We start from the raw sequence: 21,741 nt of genomic DNA on the forward strand, positions 1-21,741 counted from the left end.
TGATTAGCCTTTTTGAATCACCTTCACTGAAGATCCATTCAGAGGACAAATGGATACTGCTGTTGGACAGAGTTATACTCCTATCCTCAGGTGTTCAGACTAAGATCATCTAACTCAGCAAAAGGATGCTTTGAGGTGGGCACATATTCATCCCACCATAAGATTCTATGACTCTAAAAGTTTGAAGAAATGGCTATTTGATTATTATTTATATTCCATTAAAAAAAGTATAGTAGCAAGACTTTAAGACTGCAAGGTCAAACTCTCCGAAGGAGATTCCCAGACTAACAAAGGAAAATCCTTCTGGCCTTATATGCCAATATATTATAACAGACTTTAATCAGATGATCTCTCACAATTTTTGCAAGGTATCCCCTCACTGTTCAACACACAGGGTTAGGCATTCCATTAAATCTTTCCAAAGAACTATAATCCATAAAATCTATCGCAGAAAACTTATTTCATGGTTGGTATTTGGCAACCAAAGAGCTGACTGTAGAGCCTACAAAGCAGGAAATGTCAGGCAGCGATGCTTTCTGCAATACATCTGACTTAGTAATTACAGTTAGAAAATCCCAATCAAGTATGAGCACTTTTTTACACTGGGCTGGTAGAAATACTAATTTATGTTGTAAGCCATCGTTATGTAACAAACATAATAGGTCATGTAATTAGCCTCAGTGACATAATAAAATGTAGCTGCACAGTAGCCATCACCCCTCCAGTGCTGACTGGCTGTGGATAGACCTGAATTGTAGGAAGACAGACTAAAGAGAGGTATAGAGAGCAAGGGACCACTGGTGAACAGCATGACAACACGAATTCTCTTTCTGCTGCTTGCCTCCCATATAAAGATCATCCTGAGCCCCAGGGACTGTGCACCAGCAGCCCTGAGCACAAGAAGCATGTGCTCAAAAGCTCTTATGTTCCTGCCTGCTTGAGTGGATGCTGCAGCCCTTCAACACCCTTCGGTAGCCAGGTCCCAGGGCTCCCCACCGAGCAGGGTCATGTATTTTTTAATGGCAGAGTTCAGTGTTTCACTGGGGAGGCCTTCACAAAGCCGCAGGAGCAGGAAAGGGGAGCACCCTCCCACCCCCACTACCACCAGGGGCTCTGCTGCCAGGAGAAACATTTCCAATTCAATTGTTCTTCTTGTGGCAAAACTGAGATTCCTGTTCAGGACATTTAAAAGTCATAAATCAAAGCATCCACACAGAACTAAAATTGATCAAGATCAGGCTCCCCAAGCAGGCAGGCAAACACACATCACGGTAAGCTGAGGTGGCTCTAGTGCCTGCCTTAAGCCGCCTTACCAAAGAGAGCGCGCAGCTGCATTTTCTTTCAAAATACTACTACAGCCTTTTAAGAGAGAGAGGGAATAATCTAAATTCTGGCAGCGGGGAATATTTCACAAATCATATATGCTTTGGCATCAAGCCCTTAACAAAGCCAGGGGCCTTTACTCACAGGCTTTGCTGGGAGAGATCCACCCACCTCAAGTGGGATTAATTAAAAGAGGCATGTATCATGCAAATAGTTTCTGTTTCCTTACAGAAATATTCAGAGCACATAACCCAAACCAGCTTTAGAATCAGAGCGAAGCAAGGAAGAAAATTATTTCCTGCTCCCCTAACCCTTTTCCTTTCCCCGTGCAGTGAGGGAGGAACAGTGAGAAAAGGCAGAGAGCTCGCAGTTTCTGCACAACTCCTCTGATTGACTCCTTCTGTACAACTCCCCAACCAAAGCTGGGGGGAAAAAAAAAAGATTATTTTAAAGGCAGGGGCTGTATCTCACTATATCACTATAAGGTGGCAGATTCCCCAAACAAAACGTGTGTTCAGCCACTCGTTGGAACAGGATGGTCTAAATCTTACCCCTGAAAATGATCTTTTTATCTTAAAGCAGAACATGAGAAAATAGAAAGTTTCTACTTATTCAGCATGTCAGGATTTTCAGTTTCATATGACAGTGATGGGGGCTGCAGAAAAAGAGCTCCTCTGGAAAGCCAAATGGACTTTAAAAACACAACTTTCTTTTCAGGAAGCTTAACTACTCCCTAGACAGGACAGATCCTGACACGTCAAGGAATCGTCGCAGAAAGCGGTGGCACAGCACTCAGAGCACGGAGCCTCAGTTCAACAATAAGTCACGGAGAAGCTCAAGTTTCCACAAGAACTCTTCCTTAAAACTATTTTTTTTTCCTTTTAATATCTCAGACTCATTTTCTGAGTCAATTTCCTATGATCCTGCGAAGGCTGTTATTAAAACCAGACCAAGCAGAGTAGAAATTCCAAGGCTCCAAAGAACTTTTAATAGGCGCAGGAGCCTGCCACACTGTCCCCCTCAGGTGATTTCCCCCGCAGCCCCTTCCCTGGGATTTCCTCTCTCCGAGTTTAGTCAGCGGGAGAAACCTGAAGTTTCAGCAAAACACCAAACCCCTCCCGCATTCTTAAGCATCTGAGATTTTTATGTCTGAGGCTTTCGTAGCTCTAAAAAAAGACAACTAGGATCCAGTCCAGAAGATGCGTATTGCAGATATTTTTTCCACAAAAATGTCAGGCAGTTGTACATTAAATTGTATCTCCAGCTTCAGCATTTTCAAAGCACTGACCTTCTTTATCAGCCACTGCTTCGCATGCCACCAGTGGCAGGCATGAACTGAGCCATTCACAGGCTGCTTACCCGAGTGTCTTTTGTGAGCTAGGACATTCCTTCCCGGTCTCCATCCCACCTATCACTTTAGCACCAAAAAGATTATCATCAGACATGCTCTTGGCAAGCCACCTCAGGAAAGCAATGCTCATGCAAAATCACAGCCAGGCAGGACAAAGGAGACGTGCTCATTTACAAGGCAAGGTGCGACACGCCGGGGAGCTGTGGTTCTTTCCAGTAGTACAACTGACCAAACGCTTGACCTCATTTCTGTAGCTGGGACGTGGTTTGTCCAGTGGTGGCACAGTGGAAGCACTGGTGCCAGTGCCCTTCAAGCTCTTCCAGTGGGGGACCCTAACCTGGACTTCTTCCTTTTAGTACCCCCAAAGGCAATTCTGTGTTTCTTCCTACTGCAAGCTATGGGGTACTCGCTATGATGAAAGAAATTGTTTCATGATTGGGCACTGATGCAATGCCCTTTTCATAGGAAATATATATAAAAACTTCATTCATTTGATATGCCTCATTTATTTATTCTTTATATTGTAAACATGATGATGACATACATGTGTTCAGCAGAAGAGCTGCTTCAGAACTGGCATTCACCCTCAAACTGGGATATGCATCTTCATATTATACAATATATAAATTATTATGTTAGGAACACTGAGTCTCAAATTTAAGTTGTGACTGACAGCTACAGATCTCACCTATTTAAAATAAAGCATTTAGGAGTTTTTCTCCAAAGGTGGCTTAGTTTTATTTTCAATTGCTATTTCTAAAATTGAAATTGTGCCTATTTTCTTTTTGTTTCTGTTTATCTGGCTTGTTTTTTCTCCAAACTGTGACTAATTCTAATCTAAGAGTTAATTTATTAAAAACAGAGAGAGGCCTTTGTTCCAGCATCACCTAATCTGCCCACGCATCTCACAATTTAGGAAGTTAACGAAGCCCATGGAATCGGAGCCTTTTGTATATGTGAATTATTAAGCGTACTATGTCATAATGAAAATAAATATTAAGGACATTTTATTCATATAACTCATATTAAAAAACTAGGTAGTGCCACGCAATGTTATAAAATATGCAACGCTACTTTAAGAAGTACTGACAAATGCAAAGACCTCAGAAGGTGATCGTGAAAATGCTGTTCCTTAACCAATCATTTTGTGCTCGTGACTTACATCCTGTGACCTACACCGTTAGACAGCTATGGACCACTTTCAACTGGCTGTAAATTATTTGGCTTACGGAATAAAAATCCTACTCCTATCAGTTTGCTCCACCGATTCTACAAGGACTTGCTCTTGTTCTCTCCCCGAAGAGCTATTACATGCTCTGGTGAGCACTGAAAATGGCAAAAGTGAGATATTTTTTGTACCACTGCCCATGTTCTGGTAGAGGGCTAGAGAACTTCTTGTCTCTGTGAACATCTCATGTGGATACAACACAACCAGAACAGGCGTTCTCAATGTAATATAAGCCAGTTTCTTTGAACTGACTGAAAAAAGTTCCTATCTTTTCAACAAGTCATATTCATATTAAAAATTGCTTCCTTGGATTGCCTTTGACTCTCTGCAGGGAATATACAACTTTGCTTTGTTACAGGACTTACTCAACAACCGTGCTTGCCTTTGCTACGTTGTGCACAACCTGTCTGTTATGCTAGAGGAAGAGAACCAAGCCCACCACTAGAAAGCTGAGACATCTTACCTTGGGACACTGGGAGGAGCCCGCGTTGGCCGAGAGGGAACCTGGGGAGGTCCTCCATGGGCTTCGCCACCACTTGGAAATGGTGGCAATGGTCCTGGGCGGAATGGGACCGGGGGAGCCCCCGACTGAGGGCCTGGAGATGGGATTGCAGGAGCTGGTCCTCGGCCAGATAAAGGTCTGGTTGGGGGATTATTTAACGTAGGCCTCCTCTGAGTTGAGGGACTTGGAGGAGGTGATCTAGTGAAATATCGGATATTTAAGACATTCAGTAAGGTGGCAGTTTTGTTTGTTTTAAAAAACAGAAGTGAAAACCTTATTTATTTTAATGTCACCAAATACTTCTTTCCTTTGCATTTCTTTTGCCGACAGTGCCAGAGCATCACATATACTTAGATCTAACACAGAGCATTCCCATAGACAGCATGCCTTAAGACAGTCAAAAATAAACAATCAAAGAGGTAAATCTAATGGATTTAATGATCAGAATTCTAACGAAGTTCTGTTAACTGGATTAGCTAGGCCATGGAGCCTGAAGCACTGAAGTGTTACAGCAGCTTGCAAGAAGAGGCCTTGCAGATACACAGTTAGGGTTAATTTGCAAAGATAGGTGGGATTGGTGGAATAAGGAAAAGCATTATACTCCTACAGAAATCAAAACACTATTTGGTGACAGGAATGGCTGCTATCTGAAGCATCAGACAAGCTGTAAATCCCGTGGACAGTCTTTTGACAGGCAAGTACCTTGTCTGACACTCACATACATATACACAGAAGATGTACATGTGCGAAAAGGTTTTCAAAAAATCAGCACATAAATGGGGCCATAGAGCATACAAGTTCACATCTGCTCTGGGGCTCAGCATCTGGATTTATGGATTTGGCTTCCTGATAGTATAATATGGTTGAACACAAAGCTCCTGACGTTTTAGGAAGGATGCAGCTCACTGCAACCTGAACTAGAAGCAGCCTTTTCTCCAAGCCAGTCTTGAACAGAACACAGGATACTGGGGAAGAAGGCTGGTTGCTTTACTAGGAAGAGCTCGTGGTTATTTAAGGTCTATCTTGCTCCAGGAATTCTTGGCAACATACAAGAAAATAAATGTATGTGCATGTTCTTCATCTCTAAAGTACATAAAGCAACACAAAACAACATTTAGAGGGGGAACGGGCTAAAGTTGCGCCAGGGGAGGTTTAGGTTCGATATTACAAAGAACTTCTTTACTGAAAGGGTTGTTAGGCATTGGAATAGGCTGCCCAGGGAAGTGGTTGAGTCACCATCCCTGGAGGCCTTTAAAAGATGTTTAGATTTAGAGCTTAGTGATATGGTTTAGTGGAGGACTTGTTAGTGTTAGGTCAGAGGTTGGACTAGGTGATCTTGGAGGTCTCTTCCAACCTAGATGATTCTGTGATTCTGTGATAATAGCGAGATTTTCTGATTTCCCTCACAAATGTCATTGAAGACCTGGAGGAATGCCCAAAGAGACGGGTAAAGAGGGAGCTGCTGATGCTAACAATATTTGCCCATCCTAAATTTCATTGCAAAGCAGATACGAAGATCCTTACCTGCGGGCCTGCTGGAGCCAAGAATCATCTACAGGAGGTGGTGCAGGGGTTGACACGGTGCTAGTGCTGATATCACCAATGATTGCTAGGGCTTCCTTTAGAGCTTGGTACATACGAAGCATTTCATCTCGCCTCTGTGCCTGTTCAGCTGACTCTTCCATTAGAGTGTTTTGGTCCTCAGAAGAATACAAGTGAGCCAGGAGCTCTGCGTTGATAAATTCTTTTACCTATTTCATCAGACAAAACAAACAAACAAATCAAAATACAGTACTGAACAAGTACAGTGGGAGATCCATAGAACCAGGAGAGAGACCTACCTAAATTTCATTTGTTTCTCCTGCTACCTTGTCTACATCAGTTCTATCCGTCACGCAGCTTTTGTTAGGTCAGATCAGGGACTAAAAATGCTGAACTCAGGTTGAGCTGATGGTACAGCAGCCTGAAGGTGAGCTCTGACCCAAAGAAAGGCTGGCACACACACCTGGGCAGAGCAGCTGCCTGCATGTAGATTGTTTTAAAGCAAATATAAAGCCGCATTCTGAGACTGCTATTCACATCTGAGAATAAGATGGTTTTGTGCAGTCCCTCCACAATGAATTGTGGCTTTTTTTTTTTCCTGTCTTTGAAACATTAGACATGGTTGGAGTTAGCACTGGTCCATGTCTCTAAGGTGACACCTATGTTTACAGTTCATCTTCAAGGCTTCCCAGTGGCTCTCAGGAGCCAGCTAGCATTTTGGTCCAACACTAAAATGGCTGACCCAGAGGTAAATGGCAGCCATTAGCATACCACCAGATAAAAAAATTCCCTTGGGAATGGGAATTTTCAGGCTTTATAGCATCTTTGTCAATTATTTGCTTAGCAACAATTCACCCTGCTGTAGATAGTGTCTTTCATCTCCAACAACTTTGTCAGATTCTAAATATCCCATCCAAACACATTCAAACTGAAGGGAAAAGGCTCCAAGTAATCTAATTTACTATATTGATTTCCTGCTATGCCTGCCCTGGTTATGGAAACCTGGGCCACATTAAGAGAGATAAAAAGCTAGAGGTACTCTGATTAAATAAGATGCTGGTAAATAGACCAACTGCTGACCTACTAAATCCTTGCATTCAAACCTTTCATTGCTGTTCTGATCTATTTCTCATCTGGCTTTTTGCTCTATAAAGCCTTTTTGAGCTGGAGATGCTAACAATAATACATTCCCGGGATTCTGATTACATAAACCTGAGCTCCACTTGCACATGGGTTTGTGCTAGTTGATCTAAATCCTGACAATGAGACTACAGCAGTGTTTGCATTCACACGAGGTCAGTAAGAGCAGTCAAACTGCACAGGTGTGGGACCCTTTCTTGTCACCTAATGATGAAAAGAAGCCAGGACAGACTTCACAGGGGAACACACCATACTGACTGAGCTTGGCTGTCATTTCCCATTCACGTATGACAGGAGATGCACAAACTCTTAGCAAAGCCTGCAAAAATTTTCCATGAGTCTCATGCTGTTTTTCAGTAGATGGTACTGATCAAGAGCCAGAGTACACTACTTTCCTCGTGATTGCCAAAGACTCCACATTAAAAACAGATATCAGAGTTAAACAGCATCACATTCTACTCGATGAAATGAGCATTTTAATGGCATCACTTCAAAAAAAAAAAAGAAGTCCTAAAATTAGATTAAGGCCAGAGCTGATTGTAAAAGCATTGTTAAACCACAAATATCTGTTTGAAAAAAAAAAAATCATCCTGCGACAATTATCATGAGAGATCCGTGCCTGCCACTAGCATAAACTCAAACTCCCTGAACCCTTCTGGAAGGGAAGATTGCTGTGTTAAGGACAGTTCTGGAATCAAATCTCCTTCCTTCTGCAAGTGGATGCACTTTACAAGATATAGACCTTCCATGATGGCTACTTTCTCCGGCTTGGGAAAGAAAGAGAAAGTGACACTTCTTCATGCCTTTGCTCAAAAAAAAAATTAAAAAAAATTTACAGCAAGGGTTTAAAATGTTTTCTTTCGCAGACCTGCAGTCAAAGCTGAACCACAGCCAGCATCCAAAACACCAATACCGCAAAGCCTGCCCTGTCACTCTGTCCAAATGGGGTGAGATGGGCTTGCAAGGAACCTTCATTTATCAGTGGGCAGGCTACAACAGACATCGAAGTCTCAGATGGAAAAACAATCTGTTCCTTAACCTTAAGGTTGGTAGTAACAAATACTTTATCATTTTTCTACTCAGCTGCGATTAATATCAGCACTGCTTGTGGAGCATACATTATCTACTCCAAGACCACCCCTCTTGAATAATCTGAGATACCTAGGCACCATGAAATAATGCTGAAAATTCTGAAATGTGTGTTTTGTTTGTGCGTGTTTGAATTTCTAATGGTAACTCAATGCAGTTCTGTGTGGTAAATGTATTTTCTTTTAAGGTAATCAACATCCACCCTAAGGGAAGAATAAGGGATGCATTTGGAATACAACGGTCTAGTTTTAGGTCTCAAAACATGCTGAGGGACACATCTAATTATTTTCTGTACACTGAGTTTGAACCTGATACTTCCCCCTGAATTATAAGTGCTCATTTACAGGCCCACAAAGTGGAAAGGAAGTTCTAGGAGGACTTGGGAGGTTACAATTGTCATGGAAACAAATTCCTTGGGATCAATTTGTTCCCAGAGTTTTGGAGGCAACATGATGGAGCAACAGAAAGTACAGAATATGATCAGTAAGGGGGAGGGAGGATATTTTCACTTAACTCCTGGTGGATAGCTTGGACTTTTGAAGACTCCAAGGAACACATGCACTACTTAACAGGACCCACCTTCCCTCATGGCTCCACTGCTTTTCAGGTCTTCGCACAACCTTTTGGCTTGGCTCAACAGTCTTGATTCAAGCATTTCTTTCTTTTTTTATTAGTTCTGATTTTTTAGATCTCAGATCTTGTGTTTAATGTGGTATTTACTGCCTATGCTGCACAGAAACTAGTGCAATAACGTTTTTAGTTCTTCACAGTCTTCTTAAAAGTTTTGACTCTTTGCCACAAATTGAAATTCTAGAATTGAGGTGTAGGGCTTAGCTCATTAGCAAGCCCAAACACAGCTATGGACTATGAGGTAATTGAAAGACAGATGATGTGGTAAGGATGCTGTTTCTGTGTGCCACTCTCAACCAGCATGGCAGACTTGACCAGTGTAACAGCTGATGAGATTGAAAGAACAAAATCTTACAGTATTCTCCTCCTGAGTAAAGCAGCACTTCAGAGACCCTTAAGCTATTCCATATGAGGAGGTGAGTGGCAGAAAATTTAATGTAAACTTTCAAAAGTATCTGCTCACTGAACTCTACAGTTTATGAAATGAGAGATGAAAAACAGCCCTTTCTAAAGGTACCAAAGTTGTGCTAAGTCGAAGCAGCAAGTGGCTAGCTGTGATCTGGAAAGAGCAGAGGGAAAGCAGAGGGAACTTGCTCACCTTACAAATTTGAGGCCATGGCTGTTTTCAGGGTGTGTCTGTGTATGTGAGACAAACAGGCAGCTCCATCATTCCCATACTCTTCTGCACAAACTCACCCAGGACTAGAGCGAAATTTGGGGTCTGACTTCCCTAAACCTAAAGAAGTTAACGGAGTCTCTGTTGTCCTCCTCCAAATATTCTGCTCGTATTGTATGTCCCTGGAAATCCCATTGAAATTTCCTGTCCAAACACCTAAGTGCAACACAAATTCTACAGGGCTAATGAAATCCATCAGACTAAGGCTAGAGGTGGCTCCAAGTCAAACATAAATGCTCCTTTCTAACCAGATTTGTGTTACAACACATTGTATTTGTAACAACTGATCGGTTGGATGACCTGAGAGACCACAGAAAAGGCACTATACATAACTAACAGGATCTCTGTGCTCCGCTATTAATTCACGTGGCAGCAACGGCTCTAATAGCAAGCTCAGTTCAACGAGGTCCATTCAGAACTCTGCCAAAAAACAAAGGCTGAGATCCTAGTGCAGTGGAAAAACAATGATATCTCAGAGCCATTTCTTTAACCAAATAATCTTCAGATCTAAGAAAGACACACACAATAAATCAAACAACCACATCAGCTTATCTAAACAACAGTGTCCAACGCTTACAGATTTATTCCTTGAAAATGGCAATCTGAAAATATAAAGGAACCCAAATAAAATAAGAACTTCTTTAAGAAACCATGACAAAGGGTTACAGACTGAAAATCAAGGAAGCACAGCTCTGCTGCTCTCAAAGACTGCCTAGATGGAGCTCCCAACCCCTTTTTTTCCTACTATATCAAAAGCAAAACAGAAAAAAGAAAAGGATCCTTGGTTTACCTTTAAATAATAACTTATATTCTGATTAAGACATAAATGAATTCAACTTTCAGCATGCTGGAATAACTTCTCAGAACACTGTGCCAGACTTTCAGAAGGCTGCAGGACGTCACACTACTAAAGAAGAGTGGAATATTTTGTTTTAGAATGTGACACTTATGGGAGGGTGTTCTCTTTAATATGTGCTCTTGATGCTGCTCTATTCAAGAAATGTGTTTGTATGAGCATAAGAGATTTGGCAGACATAAAATAACTCAGAAACTTGGCTGTTACTTACATTATTGATCATAAGGTGCATAATTGTTTTCGGTATCAAATCGCGGATGCATTTGTTGATAATAGACATGTAGGAGTCCACCAGATTTCGAATCGTCTCCACCTGCCTCTCCAACTGGGGGTCCATTGAAAAATTGTCCGCTTGGCCATTCTCATCATTTTCAGTCTGCATGGAAGAAAAAAGGAAAAGTCAAGTCTTTCAGACTGCAGCAAACTGGAAATACATTGGGAACAAAATGGACTTAAACTGTAGTTATCTGGTAACACAACTTGTACACAGAATGACTGGAGGTTAAAATATGAAGTACCGACCTGTTTAATGTTTTAACATAATGAAATCTGGAATTTTAGAGGTTAATGCAATATAAGAGGCAAGATCGTTTTCACAGAGTGCATTATATATTTCCACACAAATTGTAATTTATATTAAGGAACATTTTTGGACAAAGATGTGTGAAGGTAAATGAAACCCCAAGAAATCATCTCAGATCACTTGCTGCAATATTTATTAACAACTATTATTATTATTTTTTACCATTCAGATTCAGCCAGCCTGACTCATGCAATAAAGCAGTGCTGTAAGTCTGGATATTGAATTTTACACTCCTATGGGTAAAAAACATCGTTGTTTCTTAAGGCTGACTCAGTTGTGACAAATTCTGCAATTCAGCGTCAAACTTTTTAGATGTGAATAGCACCTATATAAACAAAGGATTTATGAAGGATAACAGCAAAACCATCACTGGTTCCAGTGCTCAAGGCTCAGCATAACATAGGCTGGTTTATATATTAGAGATCTCTTTTTCATTGGAGAGAAAAAAAACTTCTTTGTATGTAAACAGCTGACCTAATTAAAGAAAATACCAGGAACTTTAACTGGAAGCTAAAAAGTATGCACTTTGCTTCAGTCTGGCCTGTACAAAACCAAGGAAACTTAAAAATAAAAGAACAGTATCCCTTTGGCAAAAATCAAACTGCTTTCCGAGGCTCAAAGACGCCAAAAGAATTAAATTTCAACCTGGAAAGTCAAAAGAACAATGTCCTTTCCACAAACTCTGACATATAATACTTCTCCCTGAAAACGAAGAAAATGAGCACTTAAGCCGTACGAGCATGGACTATAAAATCTAAACCCGTTCTGTGGGTAGCTGGAAGCATAACACAAGGAAGCAGAAATTACGTGCAAAAACGAATAAACTAGTAACAAAAACTAGTTATATACCAGCCAGGCTTACCGCTATCAGCACAACACCTTTTACAACACAGCATTTAGCTGAAATTTGCATGTCACTGGCACTTTACTGATTCCTTGACCCACTGAAATTCATTGCCAGCCCATTAGTAAAAGACCACTGGAGCTAGAAGAGCACCAAAGAGGCCTCTCCTTGCACAAAAAGCCATTCTTACTAAGCCACACAGCAATTCCTAGTTTCACGTCCTAACGCTCATGCAGCATTAGCAGGTAGATCACATCTTATTTCCTTCTTATAAACTATGCCTTAATCTGTCTGATCTAAATGAAATTGTGACAGTTGTTTGTTAACTTCTAATTTTATTATGACATAAGATCCAATATACCATTTAAAAACAAAACTAAATGTGTGTAAAAGAACAGGTTATAACAGCCTCAACAGACCAGATTGTTCTTATTTACATATGAAGTACTGGAAAAACAGCTAATCTAAGGACTTGAAAAATAATTAGCAGTGCTTCCTAAAAATGTTGGGACTGTGGAGGACACTGGAAGAGCTCTTGATGAAAACGCTTTTCAATTCTGTAACGACAGTAGACACACTACCCTATAGACCTTAATCATTTTGTTAATAACCTTCACATGCTTAAGTGTCACAGCATACAGATTGAGTATGTTCCTTAGCCTCCACGTTTGAAACTAAACTAGTTGAATTTTCCTTGTGAAATACCAAATAAATAGAAAATCATATACTTATCATATAACCACAGATTTTAGGCAAGTAACTGCAGGCAGAAAATTCCCCTTTGCCAGTTGCCACGGATTTGTATGCTCTTTCTTTTTGCCTTTATTGTCTATATAAAGTACAGTTCGTCCGCGTATTTTTACTTCTTCGGTGTGTTCCCCCCCTTATTTAAATTACAGATTGCAATAGGATTCTTAGCTGGCTGAGCAGCGAAGTGACAGATGTTTATCATTATCCTCATCAAGAGAATGTAAAGTAAAAATACTAATTTGTCTCTGATCTTTAAGGCAAGGGGTAATAAGTCTGCAAACATTTAACCTTTTACATACAGGCTCATAGGTGACATTTACAGAAAGTGGTTAATACTTCACAAGTCCAGGTCTTGATTGAGACTGTAACGGAGCTGAGTACATACTGCTGATTTATTTTGTCTAAAAACCAAAAAAGATCAATCTTTCATGAGTTTACAGTAATTTATTGCAAAAGCTTCTGGCCTTAGTATTCTTGAAGACTTGCCATCTCAGCCGAAGGCTTGTCATGCTAGAAACCACCTTGATGTGAGTGTTTTTCATACACCAGAAATGTTGCTTCTAACAGATCTCCCTGCTACTGTAGCACACCGATAAAAGTTATCAGGCTTTTCTCTGTGCCAACATTTGAGAATGAGGCTGCCTGGTAATGCTGGGCATCGCAAGATAGAAGTGATGCAGACACCCTATTCCACATACGTTTCATTCTTTCACAATGGAAAGTTTTCTCCCTGAGCATCGTGGTGACTGTAGCTCCAACACAAGACACCCCTCAGCCCGAGTGCGTGCCCCTGTGCAGTCTAGAAAGGCATTTTCAAGTCAGTTGCAACACATAAATCCAAACCAGAGCACCTAGAAAACCCTCACATCTCTCTGACTGCTGATAAACTAAATTTCAAGTCAACACCAAACGTTTCAAGCCCTTATCTTATTGAGGACCAAGCAGTATGTCCCGTGTTTTCAGACTACTGCTTTCTCAGCGTAGTTCAGAGAGAAAAGCAGTCCGCAACCGAGTGACCAAAACAACCCCCAGGACGGTACCTGATCACCAAGAGCTTGTTGGGTTATTTTAACGAACAGCTACTAAATGAACAGCTGCTTTCCACAGTCTTCCTCAGAAAATATTGTAATTTGCCGAGAAACAAACGCTTACAGGCTGAAAATTTGCTAGTGTAGTGAAGAGCAAGGAAACCCAGCCTTGCAGGAGCTTCCTGGCATATTCTCCTGGTGTGCATCCAGTGCCCAGGTGTCTGAGTGACCAGGCAGTCGCACAACCCTGCCACCATCTCCAAACACTGTCCGGGCCTTCTCTTGACAAACAGCAGAGCTTCCTGCACATCCCACAGCGTGCTGGCATACGCTGGAGAGGAGGCCGAGCGATACCCACCTCGACATGCTGAATGGAATAGGAGAATCAAAGTTGGAAGTGGGTTTCTATGCCTCCTTTCCCCAGGCATGGGGCAGCCACAGGCCCCTTTCAGTGGTCCTCATCCTTGAGCCAGAACTTGCTGATTCCAAGAGCAAATGTTAACACAAATAGATACGAATCTGGGCTGTTTTCATTCAGTTGATTCTTAATACTGCTAATAATTGTTGTCAGGAACAGATTATTATTATTTCAAACCAACACAACTGCAGTTACTTTAGGAACTTCTGTAAACCTACAACAAAGAGACTACGGAATAATTGAGAGCTAAAAATCAGGTAAAGAAAATGAGATTAATCTGGGAAAAGCAAAGCTCAGAATATCTGATGAAAATACACCAAAGGTACAGACAAACAATAGCTGAAACAACACAGGAGAAGGTAGCATGGAAGCCAGGATGGTGCTTTTGTTTATACACGTGTACACATTGCCTCAGAGGTAAGGAGACAGTCCTTTCTGTCTGCTTTCTCTGCACTTACAAGAATGAAAATAAAACCTATTCCTTACGCTCTGCAGCAGGTCTCACCTTTCATAAGCTGTCTTATAATCCTTGCATGAAAAGCTGCTAGCAAAACACGAAGTCTGCATCATTGCTACTGTGCTAAAAACACCCTTCTGTACTAAAAACATATTAAGGATTAACGTGTCACACAAGAGAAGTCTAAAAATTGCATGTGAAATTCAAACCACTTCAGTTTGTGGGAATTTTCGTGCTGGCTGCAGTGGGAAAGGATTTCACCCTACACGTGCATTGCTACCAGAAGAGTTATCAGTCTTCTCAAGACTGTAAACTTCCTGGTGCAAGAAATGACTTAACGTGGTGCAAAAGGAAGGAGGCAGACGTAATTACACGCAATCCTAAAAAAGGAATAGTACTTCAGAATATCAGGATAATTTTTCTGATTGAGGGAATTATAAGCACGTTGCAGAGCGTCCCAAGAAAATTTCAGGAAAAGTAATTCCTTGTGAAATTCACAGCAAAACCGGGTAACGTACTGAAAACAGTCCTGAGCTGGCCACACAGAGAGAGCAATACTTCTAATTTCCATGATTTCATTACACTCAGGGCAGCTGCCAGCATATTTAAGAATGTCTTGTATAACATTCCTGATGTCAGTTCCAAAAAGGAGCATTTGTCTAGCATTTTCATTAGAGCAGTGTATCAACCAATTTTATGTAATCAAAAAGGCATTCCATTAAAAATGACTGAGAGGAAGCAGACAGGAAGGTGACTGGCGAAAGGGTAAAAGCCAAAGCAGCAGCAAACCAGTGCTCCGTACGCTGTGAAATAAATCCACAACTGTTGGGAGAAACCCATCATTTAAAAGCTACTTTCCTATCTTTTATCTACAGATGCAAGTTTATAACAACAACCTGAAAATGAGTCATTCCCTCCAGACTGCATTTATGTTTGAATTTACAGCTGCTGAACCTGTTTTAGCTATTCCTGTCCAAGCAGGGTTTTTCTTTAATGCACCAACACTCGGAAAATTGCAGTTGTCCTAACCCCCTGCCTTTTCTTAAGTCTCTTCAACCGATTCCTGATATTGTCTCCTCATTGCAGTCTGAAGCTGTAGATACAATTCAGCTAAGATGCTCTCTGCTGTACACAGTGTGCCTTTTGCCAGAGGACTGCTGAAACCACATGACGGCTTCACACAGTGAGGTTTTCTTACTGGAAGGAACCACAAGTAAATGACAATACATTATTTTTGTGCGTTTACAACGAAGCCAGCAGCAGCAGCAGAACATTTCCCAAGCAGCTTGGAAGCTGGCCTTTTGCCTCGCAGAGGGCAGCTTTGCCACTCTCTTCACGCTTTCAGCATCTCCTGACTGGGAACTGCTGTTGCCTTTACTGAGCCACCCATGGGCTGCCCCTTTCAGCAATGATGCTCTCATTAGCAGCCTTGAACTGCTTCAAACAGAGGTTAGGATCCCGCTTTCCCTTCTACGCGATCCGTCTCACTTCGTACCCACACAGAAGACAGACGCAGCCGAGCTTGATTTGATTCAGAGTATTTAACTAGCTGGATTTGTTTCAACAATCGTCTACTTGGGTTCTTCTTTGTGCTCACAGACATTGTATAGCACAGACCATTAGCTAAAACCTTCTGCTGAATCCACACACAGGTCCCCAGACATTTACACGATGTTAATGATCCCAAACGTTCAAAATCTGCATTAGGCTCTCTCCCTGCCTTCTTCAATCAAGAAACTGATTGAAACTATGAGACTGAAAGGGATGATAAATTACCAGAACTCTGACACGTTTGGAGTAATTTTTGTCTTACAGTCCATAAGCATTTAGGGTAATTTTTGTAAACTTCGCCATTTTCTTTTTCTTCAGGACTTTGTGCAGCTGAAGTTCTTGTAGAGTCTTTAAAAAGAAGAGGCAGTGAATTAAGGACCAGCCTAGACCTGGTAAGTCTGAAACAAATGATCTAGTTTTAAGCACGACGAAGAAAAAGACAGGCAACAATCAACAAGGTTGACAACTAATAACGTCAACTCAGTCCCATTTCATTTTAGAGCAGAGATTCAGATCTTACAGCTGTAACATCAGATGCCACATGTCTTGGTCTTTGGTAAAGCTTTTTGGCACCACCTCGTGATGTTTTCATTACGGGAAGTGTGCTCCCTCTGCAATCACTGGTTGGACACACGTTTCCGTAGAAAAGCTGTTGATGGTTCACTGTCAAACTGGAAAACTCTATCAGGGGACTTCATGTGGGATGTATTATTTAATGTGCTTATTAATGCCTTAATGCTCAGGACAGTGGATTACAGCCTGTGATTATTACACTTACAGATGAGAAGTAAGGAGACGGGAACGTAGTAAATACGTTAGATGACAGGAGCAGAATTCCCAATGATCTGGAGAAAGAGTTTAAAAATCTAAATGAAATCCATTATGAATAGAACATATTTTACTTAGGCAGGAATAAATCAGTTATAAACACACAGCATGAGAATGGCCACTTAAGTAGCTGTTCAGCAGAAATGGAACTGCATCTGCAGTGGAATATAAACAGAGTATTAGTTGACAATGTCCTGCTATTATGAAATCAGTACAAGAATTGTGTATCCAATTCTGGTTATTACACTACCAGGAATTTGTGGCACATTTTAAGAGTGATCAGAGGAAACAACTGAGGAGGATGTACAGGGCTCTGCAGAATATTAGTTGAAAGAAAAAACTAGGATCAGCTGGGACTAGTGACTTCAGAATGAACTTCTGTGGAAGGGGAGAGATGATTGTCTGAGATGGACAGGAAAAGATGTCAAACCGACATTTTGAAAATGTTACACGGTAAGGTCAGTGAAGCACAGAAGTAGATGGACTAGGGGAGCTACAGTCTTCTCCTCAGGTTAGGCCAGCATCCCTCAGAAATGGCCTGCATACAGAGATCCTGCCCTGGGATAGGGGAAGCAGAAAACAACTTCTTGCAGCCCTTCCATCCGTTGGGTGATACTGGGTGCAAAGCAGCATGAAATTACAAACTGCAACAACACTGCAATTACTGCAACAGGAGCGAGCATTTCTGAGAATGCAAAAAAAATAATAATCCAATGACACCTTCTACTTTCCTTTTTGTTCTTTACAAAGTAAATAACAAATAAAACATTGCTGTGAATAGCAAAATTCCCTCAAAGAATCTGTACTCCAATTTCACCATTTGCTGCCATGTACATCTCTCACACAAAGGACTTTTACATAACCCTCCCTGCACTGCAAGTTTTGATTCAGGGCCAACAGCTGCTTCATGCCTTTCAGAACAGACTGCTGGACAAGCAAAAGCAGAAAGAGGCTGGCATAAGGAAAACAGCACCTTTGTTTATAAAACAAATACTACTTTGGAATTTGCAAACTTTTCAGTCAAAGAATTTCCTTGTCATAACAACACATGAAGTGCCTCATATTTATAGGAGCACATTTGAAAAAAAAAATCTAGATGTGAGATATCACTGGCATAGTATTTGCCATTATTTCAGTGTAGAAGAGGTCAGTGGATCTTGGGATGTCTCAAATAGTGGTGACTTACCCAGGAATTCAAGACATGATGATAAAAACTTCAAGTGTGATGATTAGCACAGAAGATGTTCATGTGGAAATTTATTGTGCATTTGTTACAAAATACACAAAACAAATTCCCAAAGACAATAGCCTGAAACAGCAGCAAACATTAATTATAAAGGGAACAGAATCATGAGAGACTGCTGTGAGAGAAGGTGATCGATGGGTGAAGGCACCAGCCAGACATCTGAGGATTAGAGCTACTGACTGCTGTATGCAGCTCCCCTGCAAAGGAAAGCAAACAGAAGCCTTGGAGCTTCTGCTGGAGAAGATGAAAGTAGAAAAAGAGAATTAATCACCTATGACGCTGATCAGAGAAGTAGCAACAGTACTCACAAAGACTGAAATAACACCTTGCCATTCATCTGTTATTCTCCTTCTTACCAAAACCATTCCTAAAAGATTGTTCTCCAAAACTCTGCAGATATGATTGATACTGAGGACTTTTACTTAGCAGTAATCGAGCTTCAGAGGGCGACAAACAAAACTCTCCTAGTTCCAGCAGCAATGCACCAGCTTTGGCTGGAGGATCCCATTAGGGACAAGGAGCCATCTTACCTCGTGGGGTTAGGAAGAGGAACGTTAAGTGCTCGGTGTGTGGAGGGTGGCTTGGTGAGGGAAAACACATTGCTCAAGACTAAGTATTTAAAATACAGCTTATGACTTTTTGCGTCTATGTGTGTAACAGAGGAGAGCTGCATGTTTTTCCACTAAATGTGGTCATTTGAGAGGCAGGAACCCAGAAGAAAAAAAAATAAATCACAATACTATTCCTAGATCTGTTACCAAGCTCTTATTCTTTGGTTTCCTTCCATTTCTTCCAGCTTTCCAGGCTGGCCTAAACAGATGGGAATAGAGGAAAAGGCAGCATGCACATCTCTGTGCATCCTGGGAGGGAAGGACTTGGGGGAGGCCTTGCAGAGGGGCAGTTCTGTACAGTATCCAATGCAGGGGCTCGATAAATTACAGCCTTGCCTTTTATTTTTTAGTTATCTAATGCAATGTGTCACCTATAACTGCACTTTTTTTCTTCCATAATTAATGATGTCTAGGAAAATATTCTGAAACTCTCCTCTGATAAGCACCTAGACAAACTTGATGTTTCCTCCCCGAGACACAAAAGAGGACATTAAACTGTTTTCACCCCCACATCCCTCGAGCCATGAGAAGTACCAGATCCGTCTCTGCTGGGCCAGACTAAGCCCTGCTTCACCACAAGCTCAGTGCAGTACCGACAAATGATCTCCATAGTAAATGATGCAAATAAGAAATGTCAGCATGTTCCAAAATTCCTCACTTAATCTTATTGCCAGTTGTATAGTCTGGCTAATCAGTAAATAAATCCCTCTAACTTCGCTCAAATCCTCGGGGGCTGAATACACAGAGAGCACTTTCTAGTTCATTCTCATTAACCTTCCCAGCTCTAAACAAAGCCATTTCCTACTTTTCTTAGAGCCCGATTTTTCCACTGGCCTCTGCAACACCTGATTTAGCAGCAACGATTTCTCTCACTCGCAATTTCTGTTTTGAACTCGCATTGTTCTTTCCCCTCACACATATGCTTGCTGGAATAGCACGAATCAGCAAGATTTAAAACCTCCCATTCTCAAGTCTGAAGCCCCTAAAGGGAAATTGCAGTCGGGATGCCAAGGAACACAGTCGTACGTTATTTGACTTTTCCTCAGCCAGGCTGACAGTGGAGGGGGAGGGAGGGAGGAAGGAAAGGGGAAGGGAGAGGAAGACGGCATTTTAATAGCACCCACACCGATTTCACACAGTTGGATCACTGTGCTCCAGAGCAGCACCATTTCCTTTCCCCTTTGCCTCGCATTCAGTCCATATTACCACGCCAGACTCCACGGGTAGGATTCTCAATCTTTTTCTCCCACTGTAGACCACATCTTAGTAGGGAAATTTGTCTTGTGGACACCTCCCTCCCAGGCTAGCTGGCTAGCCCAGCCGTTACCCCTGCTTCTGACAGACCATTACCAGCTCCAGCTTTGCACGGACCACCCCACCCGAATCCCAGATGTGACCACGACAAGATGGATTACCCCCTGTCTCTCACCCCAATTCTCATAGTCTCCATAGCACCTACAGCAATTGGTTATCCGGAGAAAAGGAAAAAAAAGTATGCATTTAATCTCATTTATCAAGCAGACATACAAGAAGGACCAGCATCTTATGCAAATAAATCTACTTTTCCCAGATGTTCTTAATATGCCAAACACATCTTGGCCAAAGTTCTGGTCAAAACATTTCATTTGATAACTCAGGTCCAAGGGTTCAAAGCTCTCCTATGCAGGAATGGGTTTTCCATAAGCGCTCCGGCAGGCAGAGCGACAACAATCTACAAATTCTGGCAGGAGCTGAGCACCCAGCAGAGCACCAGTGATCACCACCATGCAAACTCCCCGTTTCAGAAGCCCCTTAACTTCCCAAGTGAAAATCTGAGCTGCAGCATTCCTGTGGCACAACGGCCTCAGAGCAGAGCAGGAGAGGAATCTGAAAACATTGAGACGGTTACTGAAGTCTAACAAATATTGCTCAACAAAAGAAATTCACCCAAAAAGGAGCATTTTGGTTTCACGCCACAATAACAGAAATTGAAAATTACTGGGAAAATGATTTTGAAGGGAAGAAATAATTTGTGTGTAACTACACTACACACAATCCTGGACCAAATGAAATTTGAGACTGCTTTGTTGCGTGGCTTCCATTTTGTATAAATACACCAAAACCTAAGTATTCTGCAAAAGCAGTAGAAAATTAAAAGATTTTCTGCCACTCCTGTCCCCCCAAATAAATGCAGATTGTACTTAAGAGCCAGAGAGATGTGAGATTCTGGTAAGTTACTACACGTCTGTAAGCAACACTTTATAAGGTCACATGCTTGCTGGTAAAAACAAACAAAAACCACAACAAACTGAAACTATAAAGTTTGAACTTTAAGTCACTCTGACTTCCTTTCTTTGGGGAAGTTACAAGGGCATCAGTGACATATATGCTCCCTCAAGGTCCAAGCAGACATGTATGGAGCTGACCTTGCAGTTGGGATCACCTGGCTTTATTGGAGTTAAAGTCAACCCTAACCTAGCACTTCAGTTGGATATTTCTACAAATTAGCTTCTAAATGACCTGTTGCATTTTCAGTTCAAAATTTCGATTTTTGTTTTAATTCTGTTACTGGTCTGTAGCAAAAGGTACAGCAAAACCCGGATTCGTTTGACTTCGCTGGCTTTTCAGCTCTTGCAGAGCAATGCACACACAAGGAACTCTGTCCTTGGGGCGGCACGATGAAAATGCAAACCTCCTTCAGACAGAGGGCAGTTGCTCACACATACACGCCCCCAAGGATTAGAAGTTCCTTTGTCAACAGGAGAAAAGCTGCCATAACATTAGGGCAGTATGTTCAGTGGGTTTATGCCTACTAAAACAAATACGGGCAGCAAGAGTGCTGTCATTTGAAGTATCACCCCGATGACTGAACGCCTTGCAGTACAGTTACGGATACAAAAGTTTCACTCTTCTTCCCCCATGGTTCTATTTTAAAATGCTTTCTGTAATAAAATTACTGTGAGACAGCTAAATCCAAGGGCGGGCAAGGAACTTGAACCCATGGCCTTCTGGCTTAGAGGTGAGACTATTCCAAACTGAGCCAAAATGACACATACATAATATGCTTTCAAGGTTTTTAGAGAGCTCTGTCATGATTTAAAAACACTAA

General features: G+C 41.5%; 1 protein-coding gene across 8 annotated transcripts in view; it reads right to left on the reverse strand.

Annotated features, from left to right (window-relative positions):
* Positions 1-21,741, reverse strand: part of DNM3 (dynamin 3) — a 197,608-nt gene that overhangs the window by 28,614 nt on the left and 147,253 nt on the right. For all 8 annotated transcript variants that reach the window (XR_014587808.1, XR_014587809.1, XR_014587810.1 and 5 more), the window contains 3 exons: positions 10,549-10,713; positions 5,929-6,155; positions 4,366-4,602 (listed from right to left, as the gene is read on the reverse strand). Coding sequence is in view for 5 of the 8 variants with exons in the window: in XM_083847695.1 (XP_083703821.1) it covers positions 4,366-4,602; positions 5,929-6,155; positions 10,549-10,713 (629 nt within the window). In the remaining 3 variants the exon portion in view is untranslated. The remainder of the gene's footprint in view (positions 1-4,365; positions 4,603-5,928; positions 6,156-10,548; positions 10,714-21,741) is intronic.

The sequence above is a fragment of the Anser anser genome, assembly GCF_964211835.1.
Source record: "Anser anser genome assembly, chromosome: 8".
Classification (NCBI taxonomy): domain Eukaryota; kingdom Metazoa; phylum Chordata; class Aves; order Anseriformes; family Anatidae; genus Anser; species Anser anser.